Source organism: Calonectris borealis, chromosome 9 (genome assembly GCF_964195595.1).
Source record: "Calonectris borealis chromosome 9, bCalBor7.hap1.2, whole genome shotgun sequence".
Taxonomy (NCBI): domain Eukaryota; kingdom Metazoa; phylum Chordata; class Aves; order Procellariiformes; family Procellariidae; genus Calonectris; species Calonectris borealis.
In genome coordinates, this window is record NC_134320.1 from 12,991,981 (window position 1) to 13,008,456 (window position 16,476).

The 16,476-nt window shown below is 36.4% G+C and overlaps 1 protein-coding gene across 1 annotated transcript in view; it reads right to left on the reverse strand.

Moving 5' to 3' along the window:
- SLC9A9 (solute carrier family 9 member A9) overlaps positions 1-16,476 on the reverse strand; it is a 208,275-nt gene that overhangs the window by 79,447 nt on the left and 112,352 nt on the right. Inside the window, exons 10-12 of the mRNA XM_075158327.1 lie at positions 15,259-15,372; positions 13,300-13,411; positions 7,611-7,764 (exon numbers count right to left, since the gene is read on the reverse strand). Coding sequence (XP_075014428.1) covers positions 7,611-7,764; positions 13,300-13,411; positions 15,259-15,372 — 380 coding nt within the window. The remainder of the gene's footprint in view (positions 1-7,610; positions 7,765-13,299; positions 13,412-15,258; positions 15,373-16,476) is intronic.

Genomic DNA, 16,476 nt, shown 5'->3' on the forward strand with positions numbered 1-16,476 from the left:
TTTGTTATTATCCAAAGACTTTTGTTTAGCAAACATTGTGGGATTAAGCATGGTAACATAAGAGTCCAGTTATATCACCACTTCTCGCATAGATCCTATTCATATAGATTTCTACAAATCTGGTCCTGAAGAGGATAATTTTCTCTTATAACTGATTTGACAAAGGAGAGTGAATAAAGCTATCCAGATGCTACAACCATATGATGGCAAATCAGAACTTAACTCTGGCAGAACTCAGGGGTAGGCAGATTTTTAATAAGAAAGACTTGTATGTCATTATAAAAAAAGGAAGAAAGTATCAATCTTTCTGAAAAATACAGTAACGTAGGCAGCACCATCCACCTTGTCTAAAACAATCTGTCAATTCTTTGGTCTAAAGTGCATCCTTCTTTGTTCTTAAGCTGTGGAAAAGGAAGGTTCCTGCTCAGCACCTCCTGTTCTGGGGCCCTGAGGCTCAGTCATATTTTTACCACCATTTCAGCCTTGAGATTTCTTACCACAACTGTTGCCTTTCTAGAGAGAGCAGAACTCTTTCCAAAGCCCACGATATTGTTTTTTTTTTTAATTTCAAGGGCCTCTTCTGGGAAGCAGAAAGAACAACTTTGTAAGCTTAAAGTACAGACCAAATCTGATCAAAGCTTCCTACTTGGCAGTGACGAGTGCTACCACTGTGGCATTGTAAACTGTCTTTCTGCAGCACCTCTTGACCACAGCTGAACACAGGGAATACTACTATAGAGTTTGGGAATAATGAAGAGAATATTTTTGTTACTGAAACAGTAGCGCTATAATACCGGCCAAGGTCAGGTTGTTACTCTAGTTGTTCTATCATAAAGTTCTGTCTTTCAGCAGTTGATAAAGGGCTGGGATAAGCACAGAATCTTACTCTACCAGTCAGTTTTTTTTTGGTAGACAGCCATGACCACAAGCAGTCAAGCCACAACATTCAGCCCTGCTGCCCACCTGCATCCCTAATGGGATATTCTGGTAAACATACACACTACCTTAGCCTTTGATATTGGAGCAATGGGTTAAAGTGTTGGATATTGAAGGAACCAAAATCTTGACTTCTTGAAAGAATAGCTTATCTGTGAAACATCTTTATTGTAACGGGATATACTAGCATTCTCAATGAAATTAAACTCTTCTGGCTCATGACTTTTGTGTGCTGATGTCTGCTGAATGCTCATTTCCTATTGTATTCAGTGGATTTGCAATACGGAAATAAGTGGGAGTTTAGGAGTTAGCAGTGTTTTGATCTTCCAACTTTTACACTGTAACACTGAATAATGTTATAATTTTATGTTTCAGATGTGGTACAGTCAAATAGTTGGCCTTATTTCAAAAGCATTAATAGCTAAGCCAGATTCTCAAAATGCTTTGGATACAGCCCTATCATGTTTTTATCTTTTTCATTTAGAAAACAGTGCTGTAGCCATACCACACAGAAACCCCCACAAAAGAATCAGGTCTGTTTATGTTTTATGGTGGAACTTCTAAAAGTGGAACAACAAAAACTCAGAATAAAACTTTAAAAACTTTCTTTAAAAAATTTATTTTGCCAAAATAGCAATATATTATACGAGCTGGTAAGAAGTCCTCCAATAGGTCATTCTGCAACTTTTAGTCTGAGTTCTTATGTTCTGTCAGTGTTATTCAATGCAGATTTACCGTCAGAATAGATACAGGTAAACCTGTATCTATAAGAAGTATATATTTGGGTTGGTTGAATGAGTCAGTCTATGAAGAATAAGTAGAAGGACCCTTGAGAAAACTCTTTTGACTTTGGTGGCTTCATAACAGTGATAGAGTGTCCTGGTTTCGGCTGGGATAGAGTTAAACCATAACATAGAGAGATGCCTACGTGTAATCTGTAAATGATTTTTCCTTTCCTTCATTGCTGTAGATCTGGACAGCGGGTTACTGCATGCTTGACCCTTGCAAATGGCAGATTTTTTTTTGTGCTGATAACAATATTGCTCCCAGTTTACCTGCAATCTACTCCTAGCCAGTCTGTGTCATTTCCCATACAAAACAGAAAAGATTCTCTACTGCAATGATATCCCTTTTGCTTATGTACTCATTTCAAACAGATCTGATGACTCTTAATTTATAGGATGTGAATCCTCTCCTCTTATTCTTGTTACATGCATTAGATTGTTTTTTCAGTTATATTTTTTATACTTGACACATTTCTATGTTTTGTGTTCTCAGAGATCACTGACTATATTAAGGTATGCTGTATTTATGCCAGTGTAGTGTGAATGAATGACCAGCTGCTGTTCACCATCAGAGACACCCTGGTTCCACCAATGCAAAAAAAGTTTTGGAAGTGTATAATCTTGACATTTTTAGGTTTAGTTTTGCCTAAATAGGCAAAGAGAAATAGCGCTCTGTAGTTATAAAGCTGGAATCTGAACAGTGAAAAGAATAAGCAGAGCTCTGGGAAACCTCTGGAAGTGAATCCAAAAATTTGGGTCAATTAGAAGTTAGGGAAGGCAACAGTTGAATATTAGAAGAATATTTTGTTTTGATTAATTTAATTTCCTGGGTTGGTGCTTTCTCATAGAAGATGCAATAAGGATATGCTCCTGCTGAGAATGTGAGTTTGGACAGCCTTCGTCATCCTAAAAAAAATGTGGTATGCCAGGCCTCTGGCATTAGTATTTAGGGAAAGTTGGGGGTTTGGAACTGAAGTTTTAGGAGAACTAGAGATGGCATGTTTTTAAGGGCAGCCAGGCACATAGACATAGCCAGTTTCTAAAATACAAACCAAAGGCAATGGCCAGATAGGCACAGTACTAGAAGTTACTATTCAATGCTGCTTAGTATTTATTTAGAATATGGAATTAAAATCTCCTTATTCACTGAAGAGCTGCTGCAAAGGGATGCACAAAGAGTCTGGAAATCCCTTGACAAACATTTACAAAGGAGGTGATGATAAACAAACAGGACCTAATACCTAGCACAATGGTTTTATAGGACATGTTTTATTAACAGCTTTATATTTTTGCTCTGCCTGTCAGGAGAATCCTTTATCCCCAAAACTCTCACAGCAGATTTACTGTAAAATGTAGCGCTCTATTTTTAATCAGAGTATGGGGAATGAAGGGAGACTTATATCCAAAAGCATTAGCAGGTAATACTCAACATCTCTGAAGGCACATTTATTGAATACTTCAATTTGTGTGAACTCATGCTTAAATGGCTATCTTTGTTTTGCTGTTGATGTATCATGATATTATTCTCATACACTGATGCAGGTTTATTCATTGTCTGCTAAGAGCAGTATATTGTAGTCCTTTCACATGGGGAGTAAAGGCAATTTTTTTCTAGTTATAGTTCTCAGATAAGCCAAAAGACAACGTATTATTTAGGAATGTGGTGCAACCATTTGTCCTCTCAGAATGCCAGCTGATAACACTGTAACAGACTGTGCATATGCCTCTATGCTCGGAAATGTTATGTTACTGCGCCAGACAACTGGGAACATTTAAATAGGACCCGATTTTCAGAAAGGGAACACTCAACACTTCCTGAAACTCAGAGTTTCAAGTATCTAAGAAAAGGAGACAGGTAAAATAAATAAGACGTTTCTGAAAATGTATGTCTCATTCTTTTAAAATAAAGTTAAAAAATATTCAGACTTTGCCAAGAATTTTAAGACTCATTTTGAAGGCTACTCTGTATGGGTAAATATACTAGTGAAATAATGAGAATGATTGGTGTGGATTTCTTTTAAAACTGTATTTTGACATATAGAGATATGTAGACATAAATTCTGCCATTAGCAGGTCAGATTTCCAAGGCTTTAAGAACTTTTCTTAGATTCAAGCTATAGTTTAAGTAGGAGCATATGTTTCAATATAATTTGTTTGTTAAATGAAGGGACCTCGAATTGTGAACCTTAATAAACTCGCATGAACTCCTGGGATCCATTTAAGCTTCTTTATACAAAAGCTCTCAGCACAGCTGGCCTCTGCCACCTTGTGAGAAAGTTGAGTGATATTGCTGCATTAAATGGGAAATGGAAATGGAGCCTTTTTCAGTAGCGCATGGTTAGTTTTGATAATATATCTTACTATATGTTTTGGCAAAAATTTGTCAGTGTTGTATAAGCTGTACATATTCCTGGAATAAATCAGCTGGTAGTTATCTCTGAGGACACATCTTCATCTTTTCTCTAAAAATAGAGTGACAGATTATATTTACATTAAGTTGAATTTTAACTGAAAAAAAAAAGAAAAGCCGATCTGATGCTATTGCTGTGAGGAGAGGTGGAAGATTATGGAAATTCCAGTTATTATGGAAACAAAGACTGAGTTTTCAGAAGACTATTACTACTACTATTTAAAAATTGTCATTGTTCTATTCCCTTATAGTCTGTTGATATATGAGGAGTCTTGATCACCATTATGAGAATTTCACAATGTAAATTATGGAGAGTGCAATTCATAATTTAAACATTGTATAATATGTAGACAATAATATACAATAAGAAGACTGTACAGATCTTGACTACTGTCTTTTACCTTGACTAAAGGTAAACACACTGTAATGTGTTATGGTACAGCAAATATATTAGTGTTAGTTATTTGTAATTTATGTTATTTTTACCTATCTTCAACTTAATAGATTTATTTATGTTTTAAAACCAAATGTGGGTAAGTTGGTCTGTAATATACAAACTCAAGCACTTACCTCTAGGATAAAACTAACTTGATCAACCTTGAGGAGTTAAGACTTGCACCTCCTGAACTACTGATAGGAACTGTAGCCTATTCCACATAGCTAGAGTGGGCACAAACTAAAAAGTATGTGAATAAGATTCAATTAATCCAAATAGTCTCAGAAATCACATGTTCCTCTTTACTATCCTCTGAATGTCTCCTGCTCAATTAAATACATTACCCGCTGGATAATCATTTTATAATAAAATGGTTAATTGGCAAAAAAAGCACACTCAGCTTTGGACTGTTATTCACTTGATCACTGTATTTTTGACTGTTCCTGTCTCCTGAGGTTTACCTATACAGCAACTCATAGGTTAGGTAGGGAAATCCAGTGTAGTCACTGTGACCTTAAAGTAGCCATTCATATATTTTCTATTTTCTCTAAGCACTTAATTTTGATAATGTGAGTAACTTTATTTCTAGTCATTTAGATTAACTGATCTAGCACCGTGCTTTGGATTTGAACAGTAGTGGTAAATCTGATTCCTTAAAGCACTGGGTAATTGCACAGAAGTGGTTTCAATCTGCCCTGAGATGGTGCCTGATGTAAGTTCACATCAATTGAACACTTAAGGGCTAGTGTGAGACCAGTCTCCCTCTTCTGTACTTACAGACATAGTTGCAGCATTTCACTGGCTTCATCCCTCTTTTCTGTAATTGATGACATACCAACCCATTCCAATGAGTCTCTTCACAGATAATCATATCATTTTTGTACTCATAATACAGTTTCCCTTGGCTTTGTGAGCTGAACCCTCCAAACTAGCATGAAAAATAAAATCTCTTTCTTCTAATTGTATATAAAAAAAAAAAAATGGGGATAGATGCAGCTCGGAATGGCCATTCAGGCACAGCTGCAAGCATACTGGGGGTAGTACACCAAGCAAGGTGGTGTAATTTGGAGCAGCCCCATAACTCTCAGCAAACCCAAGTCTGCTAGAATCCATACAAGAATCAACTGGCATGAATTACCACCATCTTTAAATACAATTACTTAGGAAAATTACTTAAGACTAAAATGACAAATGCTGGTAGCTAAGGTCAAAATTCCATATTGAGGTGTAATAAATTATAAAGACAGTTAAATATATTCACTAGAAAGAGAAATCAGAGCCTCAAGATACATTTGTAATTAAAGATGTCTATTTAAAGTTTTGTCTCAGTTTGACCACACATTCATAATTTATGAAGCTGTATTTCTGATGTCAAGAAATTAAGTGGGAATTGTGAACCTAATAGCTTTATAGTAAGAAAATCTATATCCCAGTTACAAAAATGAATTATTTGATTGGTAAATCTGCCTGGCAGATCTGCTGGGATTCCAAGGGCATCCCAAAGAGATGAGCATTTTAGATCAATAATGACTGTCTACTTTCAGTGTCTTTGGTAAAATCTACTGTACAGGTGGGTAAAAAAAGAAGCACATGCTTGCATTGAATGGTGTAAATAGTTAATAATAGAGCCAGCCCCTCATTTGTGGTCTGGTGGGCGTTCCCACCTCTGGGTAGTACTAAGTAGCAGAAGAAATGGCATCGCATCCAATTAAATTGCTTGTGTTAATGAAAGCACTTGACAATGTTAATTTAAAAATTACCTAGAGAGCTAGACCAGGACAGGCATCTAGTGACCTAAGTCCTTAGACTAGACACATGGCTACTGCCTACCTCCTTTTTCCCTTACTGTTTTCTCAAAATTATTCCCTAATCTCCTATTGTAGTAATCCAAACCGATTTGGTCCACAAGATCTAATGAGAATATTCCTTCTCGCCCACATTTCTGTTGCCATATAGAGCAACCCTATTGCTGACTGACAGTGAAAAAGTGGCAAATTGCAGAAAGATGGCTGATAGTGGTGGAGTATATCCAAACTGTAATGAACTTGATTGACATTCTATGGGACATAAAAGAGATGTCATGAAAAAGAATCATTCAGATGTCACAAAAATAGAAAGCCCCCACACTGCGTATGGGTGCCTGCATTTGATGTTTATACAGTACACTTGTACACTAGTCCTTATTTTGTCTGCAAGATTTTATCTGTGCTCTTTGTTAAAGCTCCAATTTAGTTATCTTCAGCTGGTATTTTATAGCAACAGTCTGACACAGGTTTGTTAATCAGACATCATTTTGTGTGTTTGTCATGAATTACAAGCCTATCTTGATACTGAAGTTTTCAAACCATGGCAGTGAATTCTAAATAGCTTATGAAGTAACCAGAACTCAGCAATAGCATTACACTCTTATTGTTAAAAGTGGGGTTTCAAAAAAACACACTTGGCAGCAGGACACTACATTTAAATTAGATACTCTTTATTCCAGCTTCCTATTTCTCTCTGTTTTCTCATTTAACCTCCCCTGTCATTGATTGCTGTCTGTGAATACAAGTGACTGTGAAGCAATTTAAAAAATAATATAGTGAAGGAGCATATATAAAACAATGAGTAATAAATTAATAGCTGAATGATACACCAATGCAGGTAGATTTTCTAGTATATTCCCCTTAAAATCAGAAATACATTCTTTATGACATGTTTGTGTAATAAATACACATTTTTAGATGATGCCTTTTTAGCTCTTTCTTCAACAGTGAGGAGGACACTGCTAATGTTTATTCACAGTGTTTAAAAGGAACAGCAGTGAAACAAACCCTTAGGAAATAAGGATGGGTCTGACCTAGGTCCAAACCCATAGTGAACTTGGGAAGAACCTGTTCCTTGTCATCTGGAGCCTCTACCAGGTAGCCAAATACTTCCTTTGTCTTGTAAAACTTTATTAAAAAGCATATAAGTAAGCCTTAGAAAGCTGTAGAAATTTAGTGATTGATCTATAGTGATTGCATTCTATTTTGATGGTTAATGTTGTAAAGAGAGTACTAACCTGATCTGAAGCCACGTGAGCATTGGTGTTGTGCCCCCACCAAATACCCAGACTGTGAAAAACACAATAAGCAGTGCTGTTGTAAACATCATTTGTTTGGGTTGGGATTCTGTCTCTCGAATAGCCAATGCAAATGCTATTGCACCACGTAAACCTAAAAAAAAAAGACAAGAAGGATGAACTTAATGTGATGGAGAAACAGAATTTTACTCTTTTCAGCCCAAACCCAATTCCAAGGGCAGAGGAAATTTTCAGACCACGATCATACTTATAAAATGCTGAATCGTGCTAATTGAAAGGACGGTGTTTAATGCAATGTAAGCAACTCTGCAAAAGTGGACAATGAAACTACTCTCATATTCACATAATAATCACACATTTGTTTTACATCCACTGAATTCTTCATCTTGAATAATTGCAAATTAAATAGTAATCTGGACTTTATGCATGTTAAAAAAGAAATCTATTCCCTGTATTGTTTTACTGACTTCAGTACTACTACTGACTACTCATGAAATCAGGTGCAAGTGAGAAAGAAGGTTGGCATTAAAATCTGTACCCAAATAGGCTACCCGTTTCTTCCTTGAAAAAGTAGAAAATTTCTTTAAAATTTCTTTAAAATCTTTCAATGTGCTAAGAACAGTAAGAAAAACCATGACTTAAAAACAATGAGTAGTTTTTAAAAGATTGTAAGTATCTAAAAAGGGGATGCAGAATAAATGTAGATTTTTAGCTCTTAGTGTACTTGAAATATTATAATAGTTGTAAAATTATACACCTACAGAGACTGAATAAACAAAAACTTACAAATGTGGAGAAAACAGCTAACAGTGAGTTTAAAAAAAGCGCCATAGGTAGTAATAAGCTAACTAAAGAGGTCCTCACAGAGTGACTCATTTAAAAAAAGAGGGGAAAAATAGCCCACTGGTGCCTTCAGCCCTCAGGATGCATAACACAAATAATACTCTATATTTTCCAGTGTTTTTCACTTATCTATTTAAATTTACTTTATTGTTCTCTAAAAAAAATTGCACAAAGTAAGTGTAGAGAGCAATGCCATTACCTGTATACAATACATTATGAATCCAAAAAGTACTTTGCAAGTATCGAGATATTAAATCTAATAATTAAACCTCTTGTAAGGCACTGATGGCATATGCAGAATGCAGCTATTTTCGGAGTAGAACTCTAAAGCTCTTTAAGATTACATAGCTAGAATGTGAATTATTTTCTACAGAAGATGGACAGTTTATCCAGAGAACAACACAAAGCCATTTCTGCAAGGAAGTACCAGACTGTAGTTACACTAGCTGAAAATGATCAGTGGCAGCAGGTTTAAAATCTCTGCTTTTATGAAAATATCACTGCAGTCAATGAGCGGGCTTGTCCTTGACTTTGCTTTTATATAAAAGACATCTCTGAGGATGCACATGCTTTACTATTTTCTTATGGGAAAAAAATATCAGCTCATTTTAAACATGTATCTGAGGAGGGAATGAACCACTATTGAAATGGTCTTTTTCCAGTAGTTATAGTGGTAATATAGATGACTAGCCCAGATTAAATGCTTAAATTATTGGTGGCTACATTTTGGTGGAAAACAATGCTGCTTTCCACAACTGCATCACAATGGTATGTGCAATATTAAATCTAGAACATATCTTTGGGTAAGAATATAAAAAAAAAATTGATTGTTAATTAATATGTCATTAAGACACACTACTTCTTGAGCGCCGGACTGGGTATTTCTTCAGTTTAGAGAAATAGTGAGTGCCTTCCCTGCATTTTTCATTTATAAAAGGCTCAACAGGGTCTATAAGAGCTAATTCAGTTTCAGCTAAAAACATGTCTAAAATAAAATAAGTAATCAGACAAAGCATTTGCTTTCAGCTAAAGCAGTGGGAAGCAGAGGAATATAACCTAAAATGTAAAGACTCAAAGAGAAGCAAGGAACACTATTACATATATATCAAAATACATTCCAGGAAACAACACAAATTTTAACAACCTCAGAAAATGGTAAGATACTGAAATAGACTGAAGATAAAGAAGGTTAGGTTTTCTGTAACACCTCAGGGAAAAACACCAACAAAGCACAATGGAATAACTGGCTCCAGTGGACATTGGTGCCTCGGCTACTCCTGGAGAGAGTGGCACAGTAGAACGACAACGCTATGATGAACCATTAGCGAGATTCTCTCCCCTCATCTTTCCGAGATGGCGCACTGACAGCAGCTCCATGTCTGCGCTGTGATCCGTTGATCCTTTGGGCTCTATCACAGATTTCCTACCATACTTTTCTGTTAGCTGTGTCAGGCATTAGGGATTCATCTTTAAGAGATATTCTTTAATGTGTCAGGGCCTCCAAAGAAAACCACCCTCAGGGTTAAGCTTCAGAGGCCCACAGAATAGAAAAGGTGTGTCTTATGGGGCTGTTATCCATACTTTGCTCACACTCCACAAACACACATCACTCCAAACCCATCCCTCTGAAAAGCCTTTGAGGGCAGTAATGGTTGTGGGTACTGTGGAGAGAATCTACCAGGAAAGGCGGCTTTCTGTATGTAGATCTGGTGTTTTGGTTTCAACCGTAGTTCTCTGCTCTTTTCTTCCTTGCATTCTTTTCTCTTTAGCTGATTTTTTTTCATATCTATCTTATCAGAAAAGTTTGCTTTGACACTTCCCACCACCATGTTATGTATGAGTGTGCAGATGTAAATGGCTGCACAACAGCTGCCTGTATACAGGCATTCTTTTTCATTTCTTTTCTGCATTTGTGTTCCACCGTTTCAGACTCCACTGCTGCTGTAATGTGTCTTATATTAACAGCAACCACCTGTGTAGCACCATGTCCCACAAGCCTCTCTCTTGCTGATTTATATGCTGTAGAGAAGAGGAAAGCACAGTAAAAAGTAAATAGAGATATTGGAAGAAGAGTGGAAGGCGCAGTACTGTACCTGTGAAATAGTCCCCTCCTGGTCATGTGGCAGTGATGCCCAGATATCAAACATTGCCATTAATAAGTCTATCTGGATCCATTTAGTTTCCTTCCCTTTTAATTTTATTACCAGTTAAAGGCATCATAGCAGGGTCTGAACTGAAACGAGGCATTTTTCATGCAGCATAGACCACTAGTGTATAGTGATAGCTCCCTTACAATTTAAGACATTAAAATACTACTTTTTCACATGAGCAGAGACTGCTGGCCTGCTCATTTTAGCTGATGTTGAACTTAATTTGAGAAGCTCAGGCTTAATTATACAAGGACTAATCTAGTTTTGATTTACAATGGAATATTATCAGGAATCATGATTAAACACAGTTGTAAAAGTGAATCCACCCTCCGTAATGTGTTGTTGGAGGAGTGGCAGAAGCAGATGAAGAATGTAATAAATCAAAATGCTACATAATCCACTTCCAAGCCTAACTCTTCCACCTTTTCTCAAATGTATTAATACTCCTCAAAAAGTAGAACTTAATGACTTCAGTAGAATTCTTTGCAGAGAAAGGTATACTCAAATGCTAATGGACAACGGACATGCTAATGGACAGACCTTAACTGTTTTTTTCAGACTTTAATATTCATGGTGATTACGGCAGTAAAACTCAGTAAAGAAAGCAGTAAATGTTTGGAGCATTCAGTAATGAAAAGATGGAAAACAAGACTAACCCCAAATTCTTTGTTTTCTACATCTGAATGTGTGGTGATGAGGTGAGTGAAGCCCAGTTTTCCCCTTGATCGTTTAGAACCTGATGCTATACCAGAATATTGCTGCTGATCTTGTGTAGGCAATAAGCATCTTCCTCCAAACTCAAATTCAATGCCTTGTTTACTCATATCAGAAATGTGTCTCTCTTCTGGCAGTCATTGTCTTCTCAGTTTATCACTATATATACAGTATGATCAGTTTATAGTAAATGAGAATGTTATTGGTAACTAAGCACAAATCTTAGTGCATATTAAAAAGTACAATTACACAGAAAATCCACATATCGTAAGTGTTCTGTGAAGTGTGAAGCTGCTGGCAGCGCGAGAGGCAGTCAGTCTTTATTGCTCTACTAGCAGATGATGCCATTTCCTTTCTTATAATGTTGTAAAGATATTTTTCTCTAGAAAATACAATGTTTCCTTGAAAACACTTAAAAATTACTTTTCTGAGTATTTTAACATTTACATTTTAGAAGTTTTCAATACTACCATTTTCAGCTCTCAGCTGCCAGATTGTACTGGAAAGCTAATGTGTGAGAGCAAGTTCTCACGTTCAGTCGTTGGCTGCAGGCTACTTTCTGCTCCTAGTTCTGTGGAATGAAATGGAGAAAATGAGGACAGAAGAGTTGAAGAGTAAGATATATTTTAGAAGTTTTTTAATTCTATACTTTATCTGATGAAAAATAAAAGCAAAAATGGAGCCCAGAAACTAGATAACTAATGATACGAAGCTATTTTCACGCTGTTGTCTAGTTGGCCACCTGCTAGCTTTACTAGAGTGATCTACATACAGATCTTACACGGCTAACAATTGTAGGTGAGCAGGTGGTCTGAAAGCCCGTTCCTAATGGGTGTATGTCATCATCTCTCACTACAATCTAGCTGGTATCAACTGACATTTTCAGTGGCAGCTTTTAGCAGAAGGATTGAATGGATATAGAAATGAACTACTGTGTTGCTCTCCAGAGAGATGGAATTACATAGGCATAAATGAGGCACCCTGATGTGGAGTACTCCTGATGAGGAAGCTTGAAATGTGGCACATTGTATTTTACTTGTTATCTGGCTAAATAGATCAGTGTACATCAAGGCTGTCAATCAAGAACTTTTATACATAAAAATTTGGAATAGGCTTTTGTACAAAAAGCAGGAAAATGAAGAAAAAAAAGGTGCTTTCTAATTTTACAAAATTATTTCATAAATGGTATTGGGGGATCTGTGTTTCTGTCTTTTACAGAACAAATATTCTTAGCTTATAAGTGAGTTTTTCCTAACTAGCATCAGAAAGTCAGTGGAGGTATTTCTAGCTTGTGAAGTCCAAAAATACAGAATCCAGTTGAGATTTTAACAGTTCAGGGGATGATGCACAAATCAGAGTAGAACATGGCTCCCTCTTCTGGATATTTTTTTTTTTTTTTATTCTACAATGTTAACCAGAGTTAAAAATCAACAAAATCTGAATTTGGAAAATAAAGTACTCAAATATTGTGCTGGAATATATATGAAAAGGTCTGTGGAATTAAAGTCTCCTAGTCTCATGTTTCAAAGTAAAACTGTTCCTGAAGTTAAAGGAATTGCCGAAGACCTTGTCTGATGTGAGTATCAGTACTAACACCTTCAAAATTGGATATTTATTTGCTGGTATGTAAGCATACTGTCAGGTATACTACAGGTGTCTCTGAAACAACACAACATAAAAACATGGTATTCCCAAATTGTCGTGGAAGTGTAGACAGATGGGGGACAAAGGGTTGAAAGACTTGCTCCCTGGGTTGTAGGTTTCCAAAAAGTTAATTAAAATAGGTCCAGAGCACAGTGAAGTTGATGAGAATACACCCATTTGCTTCAGCAGCTTTGAAGAGACTATCTTGAGTTTTAAGATAATGACTTCTTTATGATAGATGTGGTTTTTCTAGTGATAGATGACTATCTTTGTCAGTTGTTAAATGTGGACAGGAAAAATACCAAAATAGCACTTACCTGAAAACATCATCATGTGCTGAAAGTTCCTGGGAATCTTTTGTTTTCGACACAAATTCAAAAGGAAAGAAAGTGGGTATATGTTGCAAGCTCTTGCTACAAAAACTGCCAGCTAAAATGTAAGATGTTGAGGAAAATGGTGGCGGAACTACTGACAAAAACAGAGTTAATTTAAACCCAGTATTTCTCCAAAGTTATTTTAAAAGTGTAATTAAAATGAATATGAGATTATCTTCCTTCATATTTTACATGTCAGATCCTTCTGGTTACAATTTCATTATAAAACTGTGCAGTTGGCAGAGATTGTCTTCCCCAGACATCCTGGTTTTATATTCATCATTATATATCCCACTTCAATCAGTCTACTTTTACTCATCACATTTGTATCACATGTGACTTCATCTTCAGTCCTTCACTAAAATGCCCGTCATCGATTGCAGAGATGGCATTATCTCCTTGAGCAGCAATTTACAAAGAATAAATGTGCTTTTGGACATGATTACTTTCTTATTTCCTGACGATTCATATTGTCTATATCCAGCACTCTTTGCTTTTCTTTTTCCTTTTTCTTTGGAGATTTTTCAAAAGGAGTTCTTTATTACTCCTCTGTGGAACGATTACAAAAGTTGCCTTAATTAGAAACATGAGGCTATATCAGATTTCAAAAAAAGACAATCAAAGCTCCTTATACATGTTTTTAGCAGGTTCCTTCCTCCGCGTGTCTTGTGACTCTTAGGGCTTAGTTATGGCACTCAGTCTGAGACATGCTGCGGACTGTAGAATAGATGAAGTACTTGAGTGGCAATGTCTGCATCTATCATACCTGCTGGGCCAAGAGCTGCTTAAAGCTCCTATGGACTTGTGAGAACATGCATTAGCAGTGGTTGCTTCACGTGCCTTGTGCTCAGCCGTCCAGTGCAACCCTGTCGCAGTCTGTTGGCTCTTAGTGAGAGGAAACGACAGAGCCAGGTCCCTGCAGTGCTCTGCAGCGCAGCCCCCATCTGGGGTGCCGAGTGCTGCTCTCACGTTCATCTGTCTTCCCACGCTAGGAGTGCAGGACACAGTATTGCACTGTTGTTGCAATGGTGGGGTGTAATAGGTTCTTGGGGTCCTCTCTGCCATTTAACCCAACCTGTAGCCAAGGGAGCTGTGAAGCAGTTCTTGTTATTCATTTGGAAATCACATATAAAAATTACGGCAAGTAAACAGTATGATCCTGACTTTCAAAGCTATTACAGTTTATCAAAATGTGATAAGCAAAGGGCTGCTGCTCCGAGCCAAAAAAATAATTGTGTAAATTATCAGCGTGAAAAGAACTGATACCACTGCACAAGTAAGCAACAGATTTGTTGAGAAACCATGGCAGAATTAAAGACACAGACTCTTTTTCTTACCAGTCTCTTAGGCACATGATGGTGTAAATAAATCCATGTACACTAGAGGTGTCAAAGGAAAGATTTGAGCAATGAAGAACCGTGTGCTTTTTAAGGACTTGATATTATTTAAGCAGCTTTGGGGAAGTTCTGCTTATGGAACATATCTGTCTGGAGGCAGCGCTACAGTTTGTGGATCTGCACCAGCTCTGGACAGGCAAAAAGATCTTGTATGCCTGCACCTGTCCCCACATATGTGTCCCAATATACATCCCAATTTCCCACCCCACTTGTAAACCAGTGGCAAAAGTTCCCCAGCTGGTTTAAAGCTATTTGCCTTGTAGCAGATCTGAAAACCAGCAACTGTCAAAAGACCATGTGCTTACGTGCATTGAGCCAGCTACTGAGATATATGTAATAAAGATGACTGCCTTTGGATTTGACAAAAAATTGATATTTAGTATTTAAGGAACTGATTGGTTTGCTTGTTGACTTTTTTTTTTCACATGGAGCACACATTCTTTATATATATTAAAAAAAAAATATACATTTACATAGATATATACTTCTTTAAAGCAAAGGATACAAATGCACCAAATATAAAAAGAGGATTGAAGCTATGATTTTGAAACGTGAATAGTGCGAGTCCCATGTAACAGAAGATGACATTCTCGGCCAAAAAATTCATGAACTCGAACAACTTAAATGAGAGAGAAAGAACATAATTATGACTCATGTGTGTAACTAACTACTGTTTATCACCAGCTTCCCTTTGAATACAGAACTGTTTAGATGAAAGGAACAGAAATTGCACCTATTTCAAGGGTGGATTTTAAAACCATCTAATTTGCTATACAGTATACGTGGTGTCTTTTAGCTTTAAAACTCATAGTGGCTTGCATGTTTTTCTCTAATTTCTGTATGAAGGTTTGATATAGACAACTGATAAAATACATAAACAACAAGTAAGTTATACAAGCTTCAGTGCAAACTGCAAGGAAGCTGAGGGGATTTAACTTCACTGATGTTTACACAGGTGAGCCTGGGAAATGGCTCCTGACTACGCAAGTGGCTATGCATAATACAGTACTGGGTATGGGTACACTAATGCCAAGAGAGAAAAAAAAAAAATTCCTAAATGGATTTTTAAGAACCTGTGCCTTTAAAATATAACATGATCTTTTTAATTACCATAAATATTATCCTGCAGATGAAAAGTTTTACTGCACTGTATGGACATTAATATCAATTACTCATTTCAAAGCAAACTATTTAAGGTATCATTTAAACGTATTATAAAATAAGCCTAAAATACATGATTATGGTAGGATTTCTTCTGTGAAAAACCAAGCAAAGCCTAAATATTCATTTGCCTTGAGGGGATGTTCTTGATTGCATTTGCAGCCGATTATATAAAAACTAATAAAATAAATTTTCATATTTATCCACATCTGGAAAAAATCAATCATTGCTGCCAAATAACTACAGAAGAGAGAACAAGAGGTCTTTTCACTTCTGAAGTAACTTTTGGGCTCAAGAGACTATGCTAACAAATCCTGATGCAGAATTAAGGATGAAGTTTGTCAATCTGTCTACAACCAGTCATATATCACTATCCGGAATGTTACTATGGAGATATTTTATTCATCCTCAATGGGCTTATGTATTTTTTGTAATATGTTTGTGCTTCTAAAAATAAATATCCAATAACAGTCACTAAGATCTAACAAAGGAAAAATGAGAGCTGTCAGAATCATTATTTAAAACAAATTTCAGAGGCAAAATGACATAAATCCCAGTAGTA